Consider the following 24143-nt stretch of genomic DNA (forward strand, 5'->3'; position numbering starts at 1 on the left):
CGGTAAAAACCTGTCTCTAAAGGAAAAAAAAAAAAAAAATGAACGATACTAAAATAACAAATATTTGAAAGTCATATACACCTGCATATTTATGGAAGAGCCCCAGAATAATAACTTTTTGAAATATAACAGAAATTGTATTTATGTACTGAACTGGCAGGTAATTTATCAGATATGCACACCAACGCAACATATAAGTACTGTGTAAAGGATTCACCATTTGGGGGAAAGAGCTTTGTTAAAACAGTGCAGTGCAAAGCTTACCTGTTTCTTACCAGTATTGTTTTCATAGAATTACTACATCTAGAATCAAGGTTACTCTTTTTTTTTCAATTTTTAAAACTATTTCAACAGATATAAAATTACCCTGTCAAATTGCTATTAAAAGTTTCTAAGCACTAATCTCTTCACGGATTGGTACCCAATGGTTGGTGAAGCTGCTCTGGTCCTCAGACCACACTTTTAAGGCCACTCTTAATAAGAACCTCAGTGACAGTTGTTTTCCTGTCAGTTTGTTTTATACAACCATGTTTTCTGTCAGTTGTCAAGAACTGAATCAAAATACCGTACAACCTGTTCTTTTTGTGAATATCAACAAAACCACTGATGCAGATTACTCATTATTTTGAAGAGAAATGACCAAGAAACTATCGATTGTGTCTTGCTTTTACCGTCTCTTACTATCTCCATGCAATAATGGTCATGCCTGCTATGTTTCACTTTATGCATCCTTTTCTTTCCCAGGCCAGACTAGCCTTTTAGAGAATCAAATAAATACATGAATAAGGTCCAGGGTGAAAACTCAAAGAAGTCTTTAGTTGAAGCTGAAGCCCGACTTTATACTGGTACCATTGGCTAATTCTATCCCCTCCTCCCACCCTCCCTGAAGCTGCTAGGGAGAAGTAGTCCAAGCAACAGGACAGCCTCTCTACACCCTTGAGCAACTCACACTCCCTCTTCAAGCTTCTGTTTCCTCATTGGCAAACTGAGGATGGTAATGGTATTGACTTCATAGGGTTGTAGTAAGGAATTAATAAATGAATAAACATTTGCAAAGCACTTAGAACAGTATACACGGTCAGCACTATGTAGATGCTAATATTATTACCCTTGAGTTGTCTGGACTCCTTATGCCTTCCAGCATGCTGCCTCCACTGCCCATCCTCTGCTCTGGGTCAGCCTTTTCCTTTCTGAGCTCCACCCGCTTCCATGATGAGTCACATGAGAGGAGCACTTTGTTGCTTCTTCTGAAGGATACTCCCATCTTCCAAAACATATACAGCCTCACCTGCTTGCATCTCCTTCACCTGGAAGCACTTGCCATTTTCCCTTTGAAGTTACCTTCCCACCACCTGGGCTGAGAAATTACTCAGAGCTGGAAGAGCAATTTTTTTTTTTTTTTTTTGAGACAGAGTTTCGCTCTTGTTGCCCAGGCTGGAGTGCAATGGCACGATCTTGGCTCACCACAACCTCCACCTCCCAGGTTCAAGCAATTCTCCTGCCTTAGCCTCTCGAGTACCTGGGATTGCAGACATGCGCCACCACGCCCAGCTAATTTTGTATTTTTAGTAGAAACAGGGTTTCTCCATGTTGGTCAGGCTGGTCTCGAACTCTCGACCTCAGGTGACCCGCCACTTCGGCTTCCCAAAGTGTTGGAATTACAGGCATGAATCACTGTGCCTGGCCTGGAAGAGCAATTTTTTCACCCATGAAGAGCAACCATGAGTCAATGTTTCAAGTAAATCTCACCGCTTTTCTCCTCAAGGTGAGCTTGCGGCCTTCCCAGGCACCCTCTGAAGAAGCAACAGGACAATGAAAGGAAGAAGTTAGCTCTTCCCTCTCCCTCCCTGACCCTTGTCGAAGCCTGATTAGAGACTCTTAAAGCTCTTCCCAGGGGTTCAGTGCATGCATCTGAAAAATAGCTCTTGAGTTTCAACTGTGCACCAGGCACAGAGATAAACGTTAACAAGAAAGATGGATCCCTGCTGAGAGTTGTGAGGAGCTACCAGAAAAGTAGAGTCGATTACAATGCAGAGCAGCATATTACTACAATGACAGAAGTCCAGGACGGTTTAGGCCAACCTATATGGGCACTTTTGGGGAAGGTAGCATTTGGGAAGACTCTAAAAGAAGGAAAAGAAGAAATCTGGTAGATATGTAGGAACTAGCCAGGTTACTAAGGAGGGTGATAGAGGATGGGCAGAGAACACTGCAATTGCAAAGAAGCAGAAGTGAAGGTGGCATTAGAAAGTATGGGTGACAGTTGAAGGTAGAGGACAAGGATGAGGAGAGTATGGCTGAAGGGAGGAGGAGGAACCCTAAGAATGAACAGGAATGTGGAGGATTCTAAGTACAGAAATGACTTTATCAGATCCGTGCATGATATGGTTTGGATCTGTGTCCTTGCCCAAATCTCGTGTCAAACTGTAATCCCCAGTGTCGAAGGAGGAGCCTGGTGGGAGGTGATTGGATCATGGGGGCGGATTTCCCCCTTGCTCTTCTCATAATAGCAAGTGAGTTTTCATGAGATTGGTGGTTCAAAAGTGGGTAGCACCTCCCTCCCGCTTCTCTCTCTCTTCCTGCTGCTCTGGCCACATAAGAAGCCTGCTTCCCTTTTGCCTTCCGCCATGGTTGTAGGTTTCCTGAGGCCTCCCCAGTCATGCTTCCTGCAGAGCCTGCAGAACCATGAGCCAAAGAAACCTCTTTTATTTATAAATTTTTCAGTCTCAGGTATTTCTTTATAGCAGTGCAAGAACAGACTAATACAGTGTTTCATTTGAAAACTTGGAAAGATGACTCTGATTGCAATGTAAGGAATGTATTGGAAAGAGAGAACTATTATTACAATACCTGGATCTGCTGGGGCCTGAGCTGGGCAGTCACGATGGAGAAGAGTGAAGGATGGATTTCAGACAGGATTTGAATATTTACTGATTGGAGAGGATGGAGGGAAAGAACAGGAGGAATCAAGGATGGCACATCTGAAGGATGGTGAGACAGGCTGGCTTGAGGGGAGATGGTGCATTATTGCGAGTGTTGAGTTCAAGCAGTCACAGCAGGGCCCAACAGGTAGGTGGATCTCTGGATCTGACATCCAGGAGAGCAATCTGGAATATGGACAAATTTCGTAGCTGTCAGCACAGAGATAAATGGTTTGCAGAAGTCTCACCCCAGGGAGTAAAAAGAGAAGATGGTCAACACAGAAGTCTAAGGTTCACAAACAGGAGCTGCAAAAGTAAGAATGCTCTGAAGGAGACAGATTCAAAGCAGCCAGACAGATGGAAAACCAGGAGAGTGTGACAGAAGAGGAGCCAGAGGAGGAAAGTGTTTCAAGCAGGAGGCAGATGTTAACGCTGTTAAATGCCGCTAAGAGGTCAAAGAAGATAAAAAATGAGAAGGTCCTTCGAAAGTGACAACAAGGAGGTCATCCGTGACTTCGGAGAAAAATTCAGTAGAAGGAAAAGGGTTTGAAGCCAGATGGTAAATAGAACACTTTCTTAAATTACCAGAATCTTTCACTCTAATATGAACATAGATGAAGTGTCAAGAATTTCTTTGTAACTAGCAAAGGCTCATCAACTCTTCTAAAATAGCTCAGATCTGATCAGCGAACTGAAGAACCACTAATGACATTTCAGAGTTCCTGAAGTGGGTATGTAAATCAGGCCTCACTGTTACCCTGGGTTGGGTGATAAAGTTTTTCAGTTTTCTTGCCCCTGTGTTCTTCCTGTTCTGAAAGGCATGTATGGGACCATTATCTTCACCATCCCTAAAATGCAGTCTCAGCTGTGAATCCTTCTTACATCTCACTTCATATTTCAGGCAAGAATACTCCGTAAGTAAAGAAGAGGCACATGTTTGCCATTGTGGGTTTTGTTAAATCTACAGGCTGTTTAATCATCACCAGTTCTTAATTTTGCTGATGGCATCTCTGCTATTTTAGCAGAGGTGATGAGTCTTTGTTTGCAAGTCACTATTAAGACATTCTTGACAGTCAATCTATGACATGTTACAGTAAAGGATGCTGCTAAAAGAACATTTTATGGATCAGTTAGCACATATCTTTAAAATCAGCTAATATACTCCCTGGAATGTTCTTTTTGCTTGTTTTTGTTTTGAAGATAATTACTTGTGGCTACATTTGCTCTGAGGCTGTGTTAAAGTAGTGTTTTCACTGAAGATGCACTTACTTTGTAGCATGTGAGATATTCAACCTTTTATTTGACTATAATTTAAACTGAGTTTTCTATTATTTGCTAAAAATATAGAATCTCCTATTCCATGCTAAAAATATTTCAAAGTAGTCAACATGTATAGTCAATTTATTTATTTACTTATTCATTTCACACTTTAAAATTTATGCAAGATTTTACACTCCTAAGAAAACAAAATCCCTAAATTTAGTCGCCATATCAATGCTTACAAATTCCTGGCAGGAAAGACTTCCTCAGATCTGGAAGTTTTTGCTTGGGTTTTACTACTCTTACACTCTTAAAAGAAAATCCAACAAAATCTGCAGGAGGGGTCAGGTGCAGTGGCTCAGGCCTATAAAATTTCAATACTTTGGGAGGCTGAGCTGGGAAGATGGCTTGAGCCCAGGAGTTTGAAACCAGCCTGGGAAACATAGCGAGACCCATCTCTACAAACATTTAAAAAAAAAAAAAAAAAAAAAACCCTCTGCAGGAGAGCCTACTAGATCCTGCATATAAAGGACAATAATGGCAAACATTAGGAGAACAAGTCTACTTTCAGTGGTGGAAACAGTGTGGCCAGAGAATGTCTGAATGTCCTAAGTGAGCCAGATGGAATATCTGCTTGCCCCTACAGTGAGAACATCAGACAGACTGTACACACGTGGAACTAATTTACATTTCTCTATTAAGAGTTAAAACCAAGAAAATGAGACAAATCAGTGCATCCAGGGACTCCTGGGGTTCCTTGGTCTTGTCTAGTAACCCAATCTAAGATGAAAGAAGAGTGGAGGAATCTTAGGTATATAATTTTATAACTTGCTTTGCAGGTTATGAAACTGTCAGAGTTTAAATACTGCAAACACAAATACAAATCTATATTGTTGAATTATGTTTACGTATTAATAGGAAAACAGCATTAAAAACTATTCTAAATAACTAACACATATGCTTTCAATAGTGACCCAAATTATCAAGCCCTGCAGCGCTAGTTGTCTGCTGGATTTGTTCCATGATCAATTTCAAGTGAGGACTGCCTCAGGGGAAATTCTGTGATCAAAAGGCTCTGGGTCACCTGAAGGATGAGCCCTGGGGTCCGTGCTTTTAAGACAGATAGATGCTGTATTTCTCATGGAGGGTCAGAAATCAGAAGATAGAATTTTCCAAACTGGAAGAGGGAGTATTTCAGTCTGTTTTCTGATGTTTATAACAGTATCTGAAACTGAGTAGTATAAGGAAAATGAATTTATTTCTTACAGTTTTGGAGGTTGGGAGATCTTAAGGCGGGAGGTGCACCTGGTGAGGGCCTGCTTGTTTGTGGGGACTCTCTGTGGCATCCTGAGTCAGCACAGGGCATCACATAGCAAGGGGACTGAGCATGCTATGTGCTAGCTTAGGTCTCTCTTCCACTTCTTATAAAGCCACCAGTTCCCCTCTCATGATAGCTCATTAATCCATTAATCCATAATTCATTCATACAGACAGAGCCCTCACGATCCAATCACCTCTTGTAAGTTCCACCCCTCAATACTGCCACTTTGAGCATAAAATTTCAACATGAATTTTGGAGGGGACATTCAAACCATAACAGAGGGATGTGAAATGCATGTCAGTAGTGTAAGTTAACCCAAATAACCACTATAAAGTGAGGGATTAAAGGAGAGAAACCCACATCCACCCCATAAACATAAGATCTGCAATCACACGGGGGCCATTCAGCAACCTTCAGAAACTTAATAATATCCCCAGAGATGAGGGTGCGAAGTAGGTAAAGGACTGTCATCTCCTCCAGAAATCATTTCTGATCACCTCTACCAGTCTGGGTTAAACACCCCTCTTCTGCATTCCCATATCACCCTGGGCTTCCCAGCACCTTGCACATCACAAAGTGAATTTTAACTGTCTGCCTACTTGTCTGTGTGCCTTACTAGACTGGAAGTGGCCCAGCAATAGGATTTGTTTCTTCATCGCTGTATCCCTGGCATCTAGCACAGAAGCTGGCATATAGTAGGCACTCAATATATGTTTGATGAATGAATGAATGGACAAATTCTCGAGTCCCACTCATCAGGCCTCACTGGGGGAGGCAGTCACATGAAGCTTATCTAGAGAGCTCCAAGCTCTGGACAAATGAGACTCTCAAATCCTATCAGAGCTCACAGTTGCAGCAACCATTGTCTTGCACCATGATTGTAAAGAGGAAGAGACTGGGGACCAAATGATCATTGTCATCACGTAAGAGGCTTCTTTAACTCTGCCAGCTCCCAGCAGTTAAAAGTTTGGAGCCTAACACAATACTCAGCACAACGTCATAGATACTCAATGAATATTCATTGAAAGAATGAATGAATCAGTCACTTTAGCACTTCCTTTCCCTTCCAAGGTTATCCTTTGAAAAATTAATGGAACTTCTTAACTACTTCTTTCATGAAACTTCAGACCTCACTCAAGGAAGGAGAGGCATTTGGGTTCTGATTAGAGATCTGACACCAAGGCACCCTGACGCCATGCCTATGGGTCTGACATGTGCGACTTAGAAGATTTTGCAAGCCGGCATGAATCATGATCACTTCTTTGCATGACAGCAGTGATTGTTCCACCCCCAACACACTCCACCACCACACGCCACCGCCACCCCAATCCTGTCTCTGCTCCAGTGGCTTTCAACCTTGGCCGCACATTAGCATTACCTGAAAAGTTTTGTAAAATCTTTGGACCACGCCCTGAAACAATTAAGACAGAATTTCTGGAGGCAGGATCCAAGCATTTTTTAAAGCTCCCTAGGTGATTCCAAAGAGCAGCCAAGCTTGGGAAGTACTGCTGTCTTGACAGTCAATCAAACTGCCTCTTCAGTTCACAGTTGGCTGAGCCCTCTCCGCCCTGCACATGGTTTGGCTGCTGGCTGGGTCCGTCCATCTGTTTGGTGGTGGCAGCAGTCACTGCTGCTTCTGTTTTCTCATCGTTCTTATCGCTGCATATTCATATGCAATATTTTTACCCAAATTTAGAGGATTGGAATAAGACTTTTCTAAGATTTTAGAACTCATGGCAGCACAACAAATGCACCTACATTTCCTTATAAGTGCACATGTGTTCGTGTGTATATATAGATGTCGTCTACCCAGAGTTTCACTTTGCTTTAGTTATTTCTTCATGCTCAGAAAATTGTATGAGCAGAGTTCAGTTTCAAGAGGATGTACGAGTTTAGGTTTGTGATGAATCTTTTACACCCTCTAGTGGTACTGCTGGGACATGTCAGTTTTGTGCGATAGGTTTATTGGGCTCCTAGTCTGTTCATAACCAACAGCATCAAGGGAGACAAACCTTTGGAGTCTTTTGCTCTTTGCTGCTGTATTGGTCCCAGTGATGCAGTTTACCCTCATGAAGAAAAGAAGCAGGTGAGTATGTGACTTATTCCTCAGCCTTTTGCTGGTCCTCCAAAAGGCTGGTCATAGGTGCTTAATGAATATTCAGTGAAAGAATGGATGAATCAGTCACTTCAACACTCCCTTTCCCTTCTAAGGTAATCCTTTGAAAAATTAGTGGAACTTCTTAACTACTTCTTGCATGAAACTTCAGACCTCTCTCAAGGAAGGAGAGACATAGTAAAAACAGGACATTCACTTAGCAAAAGTTTATTGAACACTTACTATGTGCCAGGCATATGTGAGTAAAAAGAACCATCCGGTATCAAAGTGTCTTTTCATTGTTGTTATTTCATGTTACAGTATTAAGATCTTAATGTTAAGATAATAGAGGAACCTTATGATTAAGAGCTCAAAGCTGGAGCCAAACTGGTTCACATGCTAATTCCACAATTACTGGATGTTTAACATCAGGCACGTTACTTAACCCCTCTGTGCCTCAGTTTCTTTATCTGCAAAATGGAGATGGCAATAGTACCCTTATCATAGAATTATACTATAAAGTGCTGTCTAATATGATTACCATTTTAATCATTAAATATATCTTAAAGTTCCTAATTTAACTCTAGAATGATTTGCCCAAACATTCTTTCTAGTAGGAAATACACAAGTCATACCAAACTTTTCTTGTAAGCATGTAAGAAGCCACCAAGGTCTTCTGCTTCTTCTCCAGGCCAGTTCATGGACTTTCATTTATTCCTGGCTTCAGGGCATTTTCTCTTGGCTCTTCTTATCTAAACCAGGGGTCAGCAAACTATAGCCAGGGGATCAAAATCTAACCCAAGGGGCTTGTTTTTATAAATAAAGTTTTATTGAAATGTAGTTACACTCATTCATTTATTTATTGTCCTATGGCTGCTCGCATGCTACAGTGACTGACTTGAGTAGTTTCAGCGGAGACCATACAACCCACAAAGCATAAAATATTTACACCTGGCCCTTTATAGCAGAAGCTTTCGGGCCCTTGTCTAGACTCTGAGTTGCTCTGGACTTGCTCCCAGCTGTGTTTAGAGATTAAGACACCGAAGATTTGGGCTAGCCTATGTGAGAACTAAGCATGAAACCAGATTTCACTATTCTACCTGCCAACAAGGACTCCCCTACTCCCCTGGTCTCCCCACCACCCCATCATCCTGTAGTTGAAGCCCTTAGTATATGAAATGCAAGTCTTATGGAAAAAAATTGAAGAATTGAAAGACCTTTGGAATTCATAGTTCGATAGCTACTTTGAGACATTTTCCTCAGTTTTCAGCACCCACATTTTCCTGGTGTCTAGAATTATTGAACTCTGAGCTTCCTTGCTCCCTGTAAATAACTAGATAATGGCTTACTCTCTCCTCTTCTCAAAGGCTAATTGGGTAGCTTTTTGCTCATGATATACCTTGGGAATATATTTTATATATATATATTGCTGGAAAATATGCCTTGTAAAGCAAAACTAACAGACTCCAATGAGACTGATGTATATATCCTACAAAATGAGGTAAAGTAAGCAGACAGCCCCTAAAATTTGTGATAAAAGGTAAAACATTACAATTATTAGAGGTGGGTAACCCATTTTAGCCATGGACTGATTCCCAGAAGGGACCCTATGAGAGAATGCAGATGGCTGGGTTGAAAGGCAGATGTATTCCAAGCATGGGATTCCCTCGGGAAAGACAAGGACAGAGATGAATAAATGACTAACGTGGCTTTGGATTCATTTGCGTGAGACTGTCAGAGCATACAAGGCACAGTAGGAGGTCAGACCCATAGACAGCCTAAACATTCTCCTTAATGTTTACGAGATTGCCTGCCTGGGATTCACTCTGTGATGCAGCACCATGAGTGGAACGGTAAAAATGTGGACCTCGGCATCTGCAGTAACCTTGTTCTTACTAGTTCTGTGACCTTGAACAGGTAACTCAACCTCCTGACCTTTACTTGACCCAGATGTCAAAAGTGGAAAATTCTTAGAGTTTTAAGTTGACAGAATGCAGGTAAAGTGCTTAGCGCAGCACCAGCCATCCAGCCAGGCACAACTCCTGAAGACCCACTCAACATTAAGTTGAAGAGAGCAAGATCTACGTCTTGCTCAACTTTGTGTCCCCGCCATCCAGTTCTGTGTCCAGCAGATGGATAGTGGGTGCCCAGGTTACGTTCATTGCATCATAAAGACAGAGGCAGTTCCAGGCATTCCAATGATGACCAGAGAAATAAGAAAATGCTGCAGGGGTCAAGGAGGACAATACTAAATACTCAGAGATGCTTTCTCAAACTTAGCTTAGACACAAATTTTCCCCTCTCTACCTTCTATTTTGATCATGAAAATCATGTACTGTCCTGGAAGAAGTGAGAGGGGATTGGGTAGAAAGAGGGAGGCTGAGATAATTGAATAATGTAAACATGTCAAGTTACGTGACCCCGCTGATCAGGCATCTTCATTCACACAGTATGATGGCTAAAACAGTTAGGAGCCCCAGAGAGCATCCCTCACACCTGGTCCTGCTTAGAGCAAGCCGGGCACACATGATTTTTGGAAGCACTGATAGCAATCTCCTAGGAATGAAAAACTGAGATTGTATTCTTTTTAGACTCCAGCCACATGTTTTCTATTGTTTTCTTGATGGTCTTTTAATACTATAAATTTCATTCAACCAATATGATTCCATCCCAACAAGCTCTTCCCTCTCTTTTCCCTGGACAGTTTTGTTTTGCTATTAGGTCTTTCTTTACATTTGCTGCTTATCACGTTGCAGTATTATGTATTCCTTGACTTCCACTGTTCTCGCCTTTCTTCTTATTTCCTCATAATGATATCTTGTTGCTTGCAATGCAGTTTCTTTGTGTGATCCTAATTACATTAGCAATCTAAGGGAAAAGAATATTATGTTTTCATGATTTTCAGTAGCAGTTCTATTTAAATGACTTTTCTGAACCACACATTGTCCTAACTATTGAATGAATGAACATTTCTTTTACTTTAGAAAGTTTTTTTATTCATGGAGGAAACTCAGAGGCTTATGCTCTTTCTGAAATGTACTGAAGAACTTAAATCTATTCTAAGGCTTTTTTTTTTTAAGAAGATCCATACAAGAGTCCGCCTTGTAACAGAAACACAAACATCTTTGAACTATGGAATAGCAAATCATCATTTATTTCTTCAACTAGCATTTAATAAACCCCCTAATACTTGCCAGGGATTATGCAGATGCTAAAGTAAAAAGCACAGTTCCTGGCATGAATAAATTCCAGTGGGTGAGACACACTGCCACAGATTTAGCTACATCACAGTGCATTTGAAAGCACAGAGAAGGACCATCTACCCCAGTGGGGGGTGGTTAGAAAAGATTTCCTAGAGCACTTGGTGCTTGAGCTGAATCTGGAACAATTAGCATTTTAGGTAGAGTGCAGAGAGATAGAATCCTGATGAATGGGCACATTGGTGACAGAAAAATCCAGATGGGCTGGAGAGCGGGCAGCATGCAGAGGATAACTAGAGATGAGCATTTGGAGAGAGAAGCAGGGAGCTCTCACCATTCACTACTCTTTTCCCTCTAGAGCTGCCCGAAGTCTCCAGTAGGGCTTCTAAACAAATAAGCCTCCCACGTTCATTAAACTCGGGGCCAAGTGTTGGAATATCAAGAGTAGAAGACATAATCCCTGCATTCAAGGGTCTTACACAGTCTGGTAGAGGAAGCTAGTATATGAGCAAATAATTATAGTGTGGTGTGTTAGATACTAAGCTAGAGGTTAATAGAGAAGAGATCAACTGTTTTGTTGGAATCATAAAAATTTCCATGAAAGAAGTGAGCTTTTTTTGAGACAAGGTCTCACTCTGTTACCCAGGCTGGAGTGCAGTGGCAAGACTGTGGAGGCTCACTGCAGCCTCGACCTCCTGGACTCAAGTGATCCTCCCACCTCAGCCTCCCAAGTAGCTGGGAGCATAGGCATGTGCCATCATGCATGGTTAATTTTTTATTTTTTGTAGAGACAGGGGTCTCACTATGTTGCCCAGGCTGGTCTCAAACTCCTAGGCTCAAGCAATCCTCCCTCCTCAGCCTCCCAAAGTGCTGTGATTACACGTGTTAGCCACTGCACCTGGCCAAAAGAAGTGACTTTAAAGCAGAGTCTTGAAAACACAGCAGGATTTCAGGAAAAATAAATAGCAAATGGAAGTAATTGAAGTTTATAATTGATTGGCTAGTGTTTTTGTGGACCTATACATACTTTATTGTTGCTGGAACCTAAAGTTCCAAGGAGGAAGTGGAAGGTGATAAGGCAAGAGAGATAGACAGAGGCCAGTTTATAAACAGCCATATAGGATGTGCTTCTAGGGAGTTTGATGTTTATCCTACAGGCCATGAAAAACTAATGAAGGACTTTAGAAGGGAGGTAATATGCCCTTACTTGCATTTTGAAAGGTTTGTTCTTTCTAAGGCTATAGCAGCGGAGATACAAATGAGGGGACAGCTTTGAGAGCTATCAGGACATGCCTGGTCTTCTTTTAACAAAAGTAAAATGACAGGGTCATCATTCTTTATATAAATCATTGATTTCAAAAATTTCTACAGGCCAGGTGCAGTGGCTCATGCTTGTAATCCCAGCACTTTGGGAGGCCAAGGCAGACGGATCACTTGAGCTTAGGAGTTTGAGACCAGCTTGGGCAACATAGGGAGACCCCCAATTCTACAAAAAATATAAAAATTAACCGGTGTAGGGGTATATCCTTGTAGGCCCAGCTACTCAGGAGGCTGAGATGGGAGGATTGGCAGATCTGGAAGGTCAAGGCTGAAGTGAGCCATGATTGTGCCACTGCACTCCACCCGGCATGACAGAATAAGACCTTGTCTCAAAAAAATAGAAAAAGAAAAAAAGAAAGTCTATGCTTTTAAACATTCCCTCCACACTTATAAACCATAGAACCTGATTTAGAACTTTCATATCTCACTTCAAATCTCTTTAATGTTTTTGTTTTCAACCCACAACACAGCCAGTTGAGAAGATCTATTTGATCTCCATCTTCAAAAACTTAATTCTAATAAGTAAGATTTTTTTAGCCTCAGTAATACACTGGCAAATGCTGAACAACCAGCTCTTCTGGAGGAGGAAACCCTGATTGGTATTGTTTTCCAGTTTCTGTAGTGTAAATACTCCTGTCGTAACTGTTTTCAAGCTACTAATGTGACATCACTGAGCAGGAGTTGAGAAGACGAGCAATATTACATTATTAGATAGAATTCCCATGTTACAGACACAATAGAGGTGAACAACTCAAGAGCATAGACAGTAATATACAGTAAAATAATTAGGAAATGGTGAGGTTTGAGTACATATTACCTTTGTTTTTAATATAATATACTTGATTGTAAGTCTATATAATCTAATTTTTAGTAATAGCTGTATTTAATAACCACCAAAATTCTTTTTTTTTTAAATACTAGTTCTAGGGTACATGTACACAACATACAGGTTTGTTACATAGGTATACATGTGCCATGTTGGTTTGCTGCACCCATTAACTCATCATTTACATTAGGTATTTCTCCTAATGTTATCCCTCTCGCTCCCGGCCACCCTACCACAGGCCCCGGGGTGCGATGTTCCCCGCCCTGTGTCCAAGTGTTCTCATTGTTCAATTCCCACCTATGAGTGAGAACATGTGGTGTTTAATAACCACCAAAATTCTTAAAAATAGTCAGTGCTTGGGAGTCAATGCAAGCTTGCTCAAGGCATCACTGCACATACTCCTCTTTTCTAAATAATTGAAATGATATTTATTAATCCAATTTTCACTATTTAATTCTCATACATAAAGTAGAAAAGTCTGTAGGCAAAGCACTGGAGAAAAGGTAATACCACCTGAGGAGTGGTATGATGTATAAAAATAAATGATAAACCCATTAAGGGTTTTAAAATCTACTCTGTTTTGCATACTTATCATTATGTGAGTATATTGAAATAACGTAAAAGATAATCAGTTTCATTTTTAGTATTGATCAAAATTATAAGTCGTAGATTTTAGTTTTAACTTTAGCTAGCTAGCTCATAAATAGTAAATTATGTAAGTAAACAATGAAATTATTTAAGACCTGCATAAACTATGACTGTGTGAGTGCTAGAGTGCAACATTATCTATCAAATGCCTTCAAAATGTACTTTCTGTTAAAACATCTCTGAAAGGAAAACAGAAAAGCAACAGCAACTTTTGATGAATTATCTGAAAGAGTGCACATAACATCCCACCAAGAAACAACGGCAGATCCCCATTAGGGCAAAAAAGGCAGTTGGAAGTATGTGGGTTCACATCTGAGCAGATGCGTCCCAAACCGCAAATGTCTGAGCTACAGCCAGAGAGAACACACTGACATATGCTGTAGCTCGTCCCTCTTCTACCACCATAGGAAAAAAAGAACTGCCAAAGATCCCACTCAGACTTCTCAATTCTCCAGAATTGATGCCATGGGAAAACCAGGAGGTAATGTGGGAGTGGGAACCAGACAGAGCTGGGTGGAATCCTGGTTTTGCCTCATACCAGTTGCTTGTTTTGGGGGGCAAGTCACTTAAGTTCTTTGAACCTCAGTTTCCCAAAATATAAATAGGAGAAGGGAATATCTTATCAAGTGCTATTGAAGACATACAAAGTACTTCACATAACAAGTGGTAGACAGATGTTATGAAAACACAATCACACAACAACAATAAAACCACCTTGGGATGTATGAAGATGGTTTTCCTTTTTTCCTGCCCACCCAGGCATCATTAGCTACTTTGAAGATAGCAAAGAAGGTTTCTAGGCTGTTAGATTAGCTCTTCTGGTTTTATTCTTAATATGACTCAGGTTAGAGAATCTTCTCTTTATCTCTTTCTTTCCTTCCTCCTCTTATTCAACAAATATTTTTTACTGTGTCAGAAACTGTGCTAAGCTCTAAGCACACAATGTTCAGGAAGAATAGTAACAGGCATAGTAGAAGTGGTAACAACAATAGCTAACTTTTATTAAGCACTGACTGTTGAATAAAAGACATCTAGGCCAGGAGCAGTGGTTCACGCCTGTAATCCCAGCATTTTGGGAGGCCAAGGCGGGCAGATCATGAGGTCATAAGTTCGAGACCAGCCAGGCCAATGTGGTGAAACCCTGTCTCCACTAAAGATACAAAAAATTAGCCAGGTGTGGTGGCATGTACCTGTAATCCCAGCTACTCAGGAGGCTGAGGCAGGAGAATTGCTTGAACCTGGGAGGTGGAATTGCAGTGAGCCATGCACTCCCGCCTGGATGACAGGGTGAGACTCCAACTCAAAAAAAAAAAAAAAAAAGACATCCATGTCTGCCTTTACCTAATTGACAGTCTGGTATAGGGAAACATATTTACATAATCGCTCAAGACCAGAAATTTCGCATGTGACATATTTTTCTCAGTTTTTTTGATACAGGACACTAAGGCTGTATGAAACCTAAATGCTGGTAAACCAATTTGGAACCAAAGCTCAATACTAAGAAGTTAAATTAAAATTATTCTTTACTTTCTGCTGAATAATTTTGCTTAAGTGTTTTTGGGGGCAAAATACAAAACCTATACTGAATAAAGAAGAGATTGGTGAAAAATATGTGGTTAGAGAAAGGGAGTAAGAATATTACAGATAAGTGATTCAGGAATAATTAGGATATAATTAATTGAAAGTTAATAATACAATTGCAAGGTAGGGTTTGGGCTTTTTAACCTATAAAACAATTTGGATTCCTGAAATCAGCTGTCACCTAAGATAGGCAATGGACGTTTTCTTTTTAAACTTTGCGTTTGTTCCTAATCTTCCCACTTTCCACCAAGTGACAACAAATTTTGTCTCAGTGACTGATTCCCAGCCTGGGATCTACAAGTGTGGTAATGGAAGTCTGTAGGCCATTTAATAGTTGAAAAACACCAACAGGTTTAAATTTACCTGCAATAAGGCTACACAAACTAATTCAAATGCTATGTTTCTCTGCTTTCATGAGAAATTGCATCAAGTTATTGCAGGAACTAGTTATCTTAGGCAGATTAGCTATTGATGGCATCATGGAATTTGTTGATGAAATATCGTTTTAAAAGATGGGGCCCATGTTGCGGGAGGTATTGTAATAAGAGGTCTCTGGTTCTGAAAAGCTTAGGCTCCCTAGTTTAGTTAAGAAATATGTTATGGCGGGGACTGGTGGCTCATGCCTGTAGCCCCAGTACTTGGGAAGGCTGACGCAGGAGGACTGCTTGAGCCCAAGAGTTAGAGCCTGGGCAGCATAGTGAGACCTCATCTCAAAACGAAAACAAAAACAAAAACAAAGTGTATTATGTTGAAAACAAAAAGAACTTGGCTAGTTAATCCAGCAGTATTCTGCAGGAATAATTTATGAGGGAAAAAAACGCAAATTTCCATATTAATGTACATTTCCCTAGAGAGAATAGAGTGTTTTGCAAACACATTTGTATCTCAAAAATGCATGTAGTTCCATAAAAGACCATTTTAACAGCCTTTATATTTTGTAAGGGATGTTATTACTAGGTGTTATATCTTGGACTTCTGGAGATCACATGGAAAAGTTAGAATTGCATTGTGACTTTAACTTTCATTCAGGGTTTCAATGGACATTAAAAAGGCAAAACACTTACTGTTCAGCCTCTTTTTTAGTGCGTTTTTCTATTCTTAAGGTGTGTCTCACATGAGATGTTCTTAAATTGTCCACTGGAATCTCAGCCTTTTATATTACACATCTGCAGAAGCCAAAAATAATTTGACGCATGACTTTTCCCCCCAGAGTTTCTTACTATATTTACTGGTAAACTATTTTGGTAACTTATATTAACAATTATAAAGATTAATATGTAATATGTTCTCATACAGAATTATGAAATTTCATGTTGCAAAACGGAAGTTTAAGGAAACATTACGTCCATATGATGTAAAAGATGTCATTGAACAATATTCTGCTGGTCATCTGGACATGTTGTGTAGAATCAAAAGCCTTCAAACACGGTAAGCAAAGAAAATGTCATTCCTTGTAAAGGAATGGGCATAGAAACTCTCTAGGAAGAACTTCTCTTTAGTAGAGTAAACCTCTGAACTCCATATTTTTAGTTCATTTTTAGTGGGCAAATGGAATTTGCTTTTAACATTGATTTTATTTTGCTTTTAACATAGATATAACTCAGGCATTCAAAGCATCCAACTGTCTCATTTTCCTCATCTGTAAAAATGGAAAGAAAGTTAGTTCTTGCCTCATAGGGTTGTCATGAGGATTGAATGAGTTAATGCATGTAATTCATAACATGTAACAGACCTGGCACTGTGCCTAATAAACATCAATGGTTGTTACTGATGTTTGAATTATTACTGCTGCTCCTAAATTATCTAAATTCCATTTATTATCTAAATTCTAATCGTCCTTTGGGAATAACGTAGTATGTGTCCTTCATTAAGTTTCATCCAACCATCCAACCTGTGAAGACAGGCCTTTCTCTGACCTTTATACAGTAGTAGAGTCTACTGCAGAGCACAAGAGCACTCAGAATCTTGGTGTGCTGGGCCAAAGTTGAGACTTGGCCCTTGTGTTGTTTCCCGGTCACAAGTGTGTTCACCTTGCTGTGGGCTAAGATTGAGCTCTTTCCTTCATTCATGTCCTGTATGGCTCTAGATATATAGTATCCTTCTAGTAGCATCTTATTGAGTGATTAAAAGAAATGAATTCCATATATTAATTCCAACCACATATAGTTGATTGTGATTATCTCATAGCCAAAATATTTAGTAAGTTCAGTTTTTGAAGAGCCTTGCTTTATTATCAGCACAAATCACCAGCATTTGTGATTGTATAGTGCCCAAAATGCAAGGACTGAGTCTTGAACTTTTTTTATGTCCCCACAGCACACTTAGCCCAATGTGAGGCATAGAATGGGCCCTTAGTAAAATACCTGTTCATCAATTGCTATAGAAATAACAATTTGTTAATTCATTCAGCAGGTAATTATTGAGCCCATCGTGTGTGCCAGGACCTGTGGACGTCCAGAGACTGATAAAATAATGACCCAGACTTTGTAGTTTGCAGTTTAGTAGATTAGATGTCATGGCAGGAAGTGAGTACTGCCTATGTTTCTCTGCAGACAAAGTAAACTGGAAAATTGTCAATACTCTTGATAATTCAATTCTAAACACAAACAAAAAAAGAAGAAAGTGATTCTCATTTAGGCTGATCAAGTTTTCTTGGAAATTGCTTTAGTTCATTCTGTAACATCTGTAACACGACCAGAGATTGTGGTCATATTACAATCTCTGCCTAGATGGCCATGGCCTTCTAAGTTCTTTAATAAAACTGTCTATGACTCCCAAGGTTTTATAAAGTTGAACTGCTACAGAATTTATAGAACCAATCTTGGGTTTCTAGCTCATGTATTTTCTCCAACTTGAATTCCAAAAGAAAAAGACCATAGCTTTCTTATCTGCTTATCTTTCACATAAGTATAATAAATGCTCAGAGACTAATCTGTTCTATTAATGTAAGATAACTATAGTTATGATTTTTGTCATATTTTGAAATGGTTAAATTCAGGAACTGCCTGATCAGAGATAGAAACATATTACTTTGTAGTTTAGGACACTTTTACTCCAGAAGATCACCCGTAAGTGATTTTATCTTGGACCAGAATAATGAGAAAATTAATCTCATGTGTAATCTCATGTTAAAACAAGCATATCAACTGGAAGAAGTTCTTTCTTATTTCATCTTACATAAATTGAAAATAACTGTTTTTAATTTTTTTTTCCAAAACTCTTCATTCTGGCCTAGGGCAATCTCCACCTTCAGCCCTCATAATCAGATCTCCTCTTTCTCTGATAGTGTTGATCAAATTCTTGGAAAAGGGCAAATCACATCAGATAAGAAGAGCCGAGAGAAAATAACAGCAGAACATGAGACCACAGATGATCTCAGTATGCTCGGTCGGGTGGTCAAGGTTGAAAAACAGGTACAACTCAACTACGCTGGGTAACTTTTTAGCCAGAATTTTTTAAATCAAAATGTATTGCCGGGCGCAGTAGCTCACGCCTGTAATCCCAGCACTTTGGGAGGCCAAGGCGGGCAGATCACGAGGTCAGGAGATCAAGACCATCCTGGCTAACACAGTGAAACCCCATGTCTACTAAAAATACAAAAAATTAGCCGGGCGTGGTGGTGCATGCCTGTATTCCCAGCTACTGGGAGGCTGAAGCAGGAGAATGGCGTGAACCCGAGAGGCGGAGCTTGCAGTGAGCCGAGATGGTGCCACTGCACTCCAGCCTGGGCGACAAAGCGAGACTCCGTCTCAAAAAAAAATAAAAATAAATAAATTTTATTATAGGCAATTGTATGTATTACAGTGATTATTTTAAAATAAATAAAATCACAAAATAGTGAATAAAATTAAATGTTCTTTGTGTGTAGATAGTGCTCTCTGAAATACTTTGGATTTCCATTTAAGGAATAGAAAATTTCATCTCATCAATTAATAGTTAATTGGAACCAACTGTAGATTTCCAATAGTTGAAAATTGTTTAAAAATAACAAAGATCTATTCTTCATTTGTGTTTTGGTTGTTTTTATTGTTTCTTTTTTTGGGTCACTACTTTTCTCTTTTTTTTTTTTTTTTTTTTTTTTTTGAGAGAGTCTCACTCTATTGCCCAGGCTGGAGTGTAGTGGCGTGTTCTCGGCTCACTGCAAACTTCGCCTCCCAGGTTCAAGTGATTCTTGTGCCTCAGCCTCCCAAGTAGATGGGATTACAGGCATGTGCCACCACACCCGGCTAATTTTTGTATTTTTAGTAGAGACAGATTTCACCATGTTGGCCAGGCTTGTCTCAAACTCCTGACCTCAGGTGATCCACTTGCCTCGGCCTCCCAAAGTGCTGGGATTACAGGCAAGGGCCACAGCACTCATCAGGTCACTCCTTCTAAAAATAAAACAAGGCCGGGTGTGGTGGCTCATGCCTGTAATCCCAGCACTTTTGGAGGCCGAGGCGGGCAGATCACAAGGTCAGGAGTTCAAGACCAACCTGACCAACATGGTGAAACCCCGTCTCTACTAAAAATAAAATAAAATAAATAAAACCTTATTATAATTCTGATGACACATTGAATGTTTGTTAACCTCGAGTCTGTTGTATCTTCATATAAAAAGACAATTTTCCAGAAATCAAATGGCTCCCCCAATTTAATCGAAAATACTTCATGTATTAATTCTGGAGCATTTTGTACCTTTTTTTTAATATACCTTTAAATTCAGAATCAACTAGAGTGATACTTAACGTCTTGATTTCATTATAGAATAAGTTCCTTACTAGACTTCTGTAGTTTCAGAATGTCTTCATAGAGGAGACTTAGGAAAGACAATCTGGCGTGAATGGGAAGTCTTTTTTTTTCTTTTTCCAGACAGGGACTTCTCTGTCACCCAGGCTGGAGTGCAGTGGCACAATCATGGCTTACTGCAGCCTCTACCTCCTGGGCTCAGTCAATCCTCCCAATTCAGTCTTCCTAGTAGCTGGGACTACGGGCAAGCACCACCACACCTGGCTGATTTTTGTATTATTTTTGGTAGAGACAAGGTCTCACCATGTTGCCCAGGCTGGTCTCAAACTCCTGGGCTCAAGTGATTCTCCTGCCTCAGTCTCCCAAAGTGCTGGCATTACAGGCGTGAGCCACTGCACCCAGCCTGGAATGGAAAGTCTTAAAGTTGTATTTCTATAGTGCTTATATGACTTTTGAGAGGCACTATTTAAAGAAGTGGCGGCGGGAGAGATGCTAATAAAGACTATATAGAAGCCAAAGTGTCCCTATCTTCCTAAGTCCTCCTCTGACCCCATCATTGCTAAATGCTACATTCACTAAAGGTCAAGACTGCATCGTACTTTATGTTCAATATTTCTTTAAATGTGTTGGCACATTTAGAACTAAAAAATGAAGTCCATTCCTAATAACAGATTATACTCATGTGTAACCATTTTCCTCACTTCTAGGTACAGTCCATAGAGTCCAAGCTGGACTGCCTACTAGACATCTATCAACAGGTCCTTCGGAAAGGCTCTGCCTCAGCCCTCGCTTTGGCTTCATTCCAGATCCCACCTTTTGAATGTGAACAGACATCTGACTATCAAAGCCCCGTGGATAGCAAAGATCTTTCGGGTTCTACACAAAATAGTGGCTGCTTATCCAGATCAACTAGTGCCAACATCTCAAGAGGCCTGCAGTTCATTCTGACGCCAAATGAGTTCAGTGCCCAGACTTTCTACGCGCTTAGCCCTACTATGCACAGTCAAGCAACACAGGTGCCAATGAGTCAAAGCGATGGCTCAGCAGTGGCAGCCACCAATACCGTTGCAAACCAAATAAACACGGCACCCAAGCCAGCAGCCCCAACAACTTTACAGATCCCACCTCCTCTCCCAGCCATCAAGCATCTGCCCAGGCCAGAAACTCTGCACCCAAACCCTGCAGGCTTACAGGAAAGCATTTCTGACGTCACCACCTGCCTTGTTGCCTCCAAGGAAAATGTTCAGGTTGCACAGGCAAATCTCGCCAAGGACCGTTCTATGAGGAAAAGCTTTGACATGGGAGGAGAAACTCTGTTGTCTGTCTGTCCCATGGTGCCAAAGGACTTGGGCAAATCTTTGTCTGTGCAAAACCTGATCAGGTCGACCGAGGAACTGAATATACAACTTTCAGGGAGTGAGTCAAGTGGCTCCAGAGGCAGCCAAGATTTTTACCCCAAATGGAGGGAATCCAAATTGTTTATAACTGATGAAGAGGTGGGTCCTGAAGAGACAGAGACAGACACTTTTGATGCCGCACCGCAGCCTGCCAGGGAAGCTGCCTTCGCATCAGACTCTCTAAGGACTGGAAGGTCACGATCATCTCAGAGCATTTGTAAGGCAGGAGAAAGTACAGATGCCCTCAGCTTGCCTCATGTCAAACTGAAATAAGTTCTTCATTTTCTTTCCAGGCATAGCAGTTCCTTTAGCCATACATATCATTGCATGAACTATTTCGAAAGCCCTTCTAAAAAGTTGAAATTGCAAGAATCAGGAAGAACATGAAAGGCAGTTTATAAGCCCGTTATCTTTTAATTGCATGAAAATGCATGTTTAGGGATGGCTAAAATTCCAAGGTGCATCAACATTAACCCACTCATTTAGTAATGTACCTTGAGTTAAAAAGCCTGAGAAACCAAACACAGCTAATGCTATAGGGTGTATGAATATGTCAAGTTTAGGTCATTTAGAAGATTTGACACTGTATTTTGAAATTATGGGAGTAAACACCTTCAAATTTCAGGCATTTCTGCTTTGTGACTAAATACAAACTACATTTTCAAGATTAGGCCATAATGTATATTTAAACACAATAGCTATCAACAGCTGCTAATAAGGTATCAACTAAAGCAGAATTGGGGAACAATAGAAATGGCTGCTTATTCAAGATATATTTGCCAACCCGTTCCTATTCAGTCATTTTATTATTAATGTAATTTGAATGTCAATTTTGTGCTTTTGGTGATTTAGCGCTGTGGCAAGCAATTTTGCACATCATTTTCATGTTGTTCTTTATGACAAGAATGTTCTTCAATTAGAAAATGTGCAAATAATGAAATTCAGGGCCAGTGGGGCAAATAGACTATCTGACATATTTGACTTTATGAAAACGTATTCCCTGATGGCAGAATCAACTTTATAAGTGGTCAACTTCTACACAAGCATATGAAATACTGGTCAGTAGAACAGCCATTGTGATTGGACTGGTTTCTCTGCAGTGGCGCCAACCCCAGGCTTGCCAGTACTGCCCATGTAAAGGGCAAGTGTGAGAAGCTATTCTCATTTTGCTGACATACAGGTAGGACCCTGGGGGACAGGACATTTGAGTGGGACTGAGATAGGAAAGGCTTGAAAAGAATCCAGAAACACCACCAGGAAGTTGGCAAAGTAAAAGAAAATGACTTCCCCCTCAAAGGGCATGAGAGGGAGAGAAACAAACCAAAATAGAAGAACTAGACTTTTTAGAAAATGAGTATTGCTAGGGAATTCAACTACCTAATCTTCCCTTATTCTTATATATAAGCAGAGAATTTTTGCAAGGTATTTATTTTTTAATATGCCCTGAATGTCTTTTGCTATTATGTGTACATTTTGCATATGAAAGTCTAAGACGAAACTTCCTTTACTTTTTATACTGTAGTGAAAATTTTCTATTCTTCCCAAGAATATTGTCCCAAATCTGAAATTACTGGTTCAATTTCCTGATATAAACATTTACAATTAGAAGCTAGATAGTACTGGCAGGGTCTGCACATCAGAACTTAAATATATCACAGCAGCAAAAAGACCAAGGGAAACAAAACGACAAATGTATTTATCAGAAAGCAAGCAATGCTGACTGCTTGTTAGAAACCCGTCTAGCTATCTTAGGTCGTCAGAACTTCAGCCAACATAATGACATTCAAAAGAAAAGAACATAAGAGATAGCATCAATTCAATTAAACCCTAGCCACAGGAGGATTCAAGAAAGGAAGTTGTTTCCTTGGCAGACATTAATGCTGCCCCCAGAAGTACTTCTCCAGCAGCCAAGCAGATGATCAGGGTTATCAAGTGGATGTTCAAAGGAAGAAGGAGGCCCTGAACTCCACCAATCCTCCCCAGTCCTCCCCAGCCCTCCCCAACAGGTTTTCTCCATCATTGACTCTCCCCTGCTTTTCTTCATTAACTCCTTATTCATTCTCTGCCAGAATGTTGCTTCTGAACTTCACCAGGCCTTAACCAGCCTCCATCCCCAAGTCAACCAGCTCTCCGCTTTACCTAAAATGTGCTTCTCAACCTTTTAGAACCTTGTCCCTTTTGATAAACATGGAAATTTTTTAAGCTTCCTCTTCTCATCCCACTTGGATTCTGAGACAGTTGGAATCATTTAGAATCTTTTTGGCTGCTGGAAACACATAGAAGATAAAGGCTAAATTTTACACTTCAGTTAAGACTGTGTCAATCCTTTTAAGCAATTGTTTTCATTTTCAAAATACAGAATGTTAGTAAATTATGAAAATCAATTTTTCATCTTCATTCAACCTGAAGTGATGATTCCCCCTCCCAAGATTCCCCCTTCCCAAGAACATTGCATACACACACATACACACACACACCCCTCCACTGACCTAAAGCCACACACCTGCCATGACTGGGCAGGCTGTCTCCCAGTATTAACAGAGGAAGAGGAGGGAGGCAGCAACTTTCAGGTAGCACTGATTCTTGGACATACTCTGTCCTGGGTCGAACCCCACTGGCAGCAGGAATTCTGAATGTATTGGGGACCCCTCCTTAGGCTTCGTTGCGTCAAACACAGTACAGCTCACCCAGCATTGCTGAAGACCGAAGATTCAGAAAGAAAACCTACACACAACACTGAGGTCTTAATCATAGCAAAATGTGATAAACCATGTTGTGAAAAACTTTTATACATTGAAGCCATGACCATTTTGTGTCTATCTTACTCTAGCACAAAAATTGGGGGA

At 40.4% G+C, this 24143-nt stretch overlaps 1 protein-coding gene across 3 annotated transcripts in view; it reads left to right on the forward strand.

The window, feature by feature from the left end:
* The window catches only part of KCNQ5 (potassium channel, voltage gated KQT-like subfamily Q, member 5), a 565034-nt gene extending 541803 nt beyond the window's left edge, over nucleotides 1-23231 (forward strand). For 2 of the 3 annotated variants that reach the window (XM_011987106.1, XM_011987104.1), the window contains 3 exons: nucleotides 16469-16600; nucleotides 18459-18585; nucleotides 20608-22123. In XM_011987106.1, coding sequence (XP_011842496.1) covers nucleotides 16469-16600; nucleotides 18459-18585; nucleotides 20608-21570 — 1222 coding nt within the window. In that variant the 3' untranslated portion in view covers nucleotides 21571-22123. Of the gene's footprint in view, nucleotides 1-16468; nucleotides 16601-18458; nucleotides 18586-20607 lie in introns of all 3 variants that reach the window. The other variant, XM_011987105.1, reaches the window with a different exon arrangement.
* Nucleotides 23232-24143: the final 912 nt, after the last annotated feature.

Source organism: Mandrillus leucophaeus, unplaced genomic scaffold (assembly GCF_000951045.1).
Source record: "Mandrillus leucophaeus isolate KB7577 unplaced genomic scaffold, Mleu.le_1.0 Scaffold300, whole genome shotgun sequence".
Lineage (NCBI taxonomy): Eukaryota > Metazoa > Chordata > Mammalia > Primates > Cercopithecidae > Mandrillus > Mandrillus leucophaeus.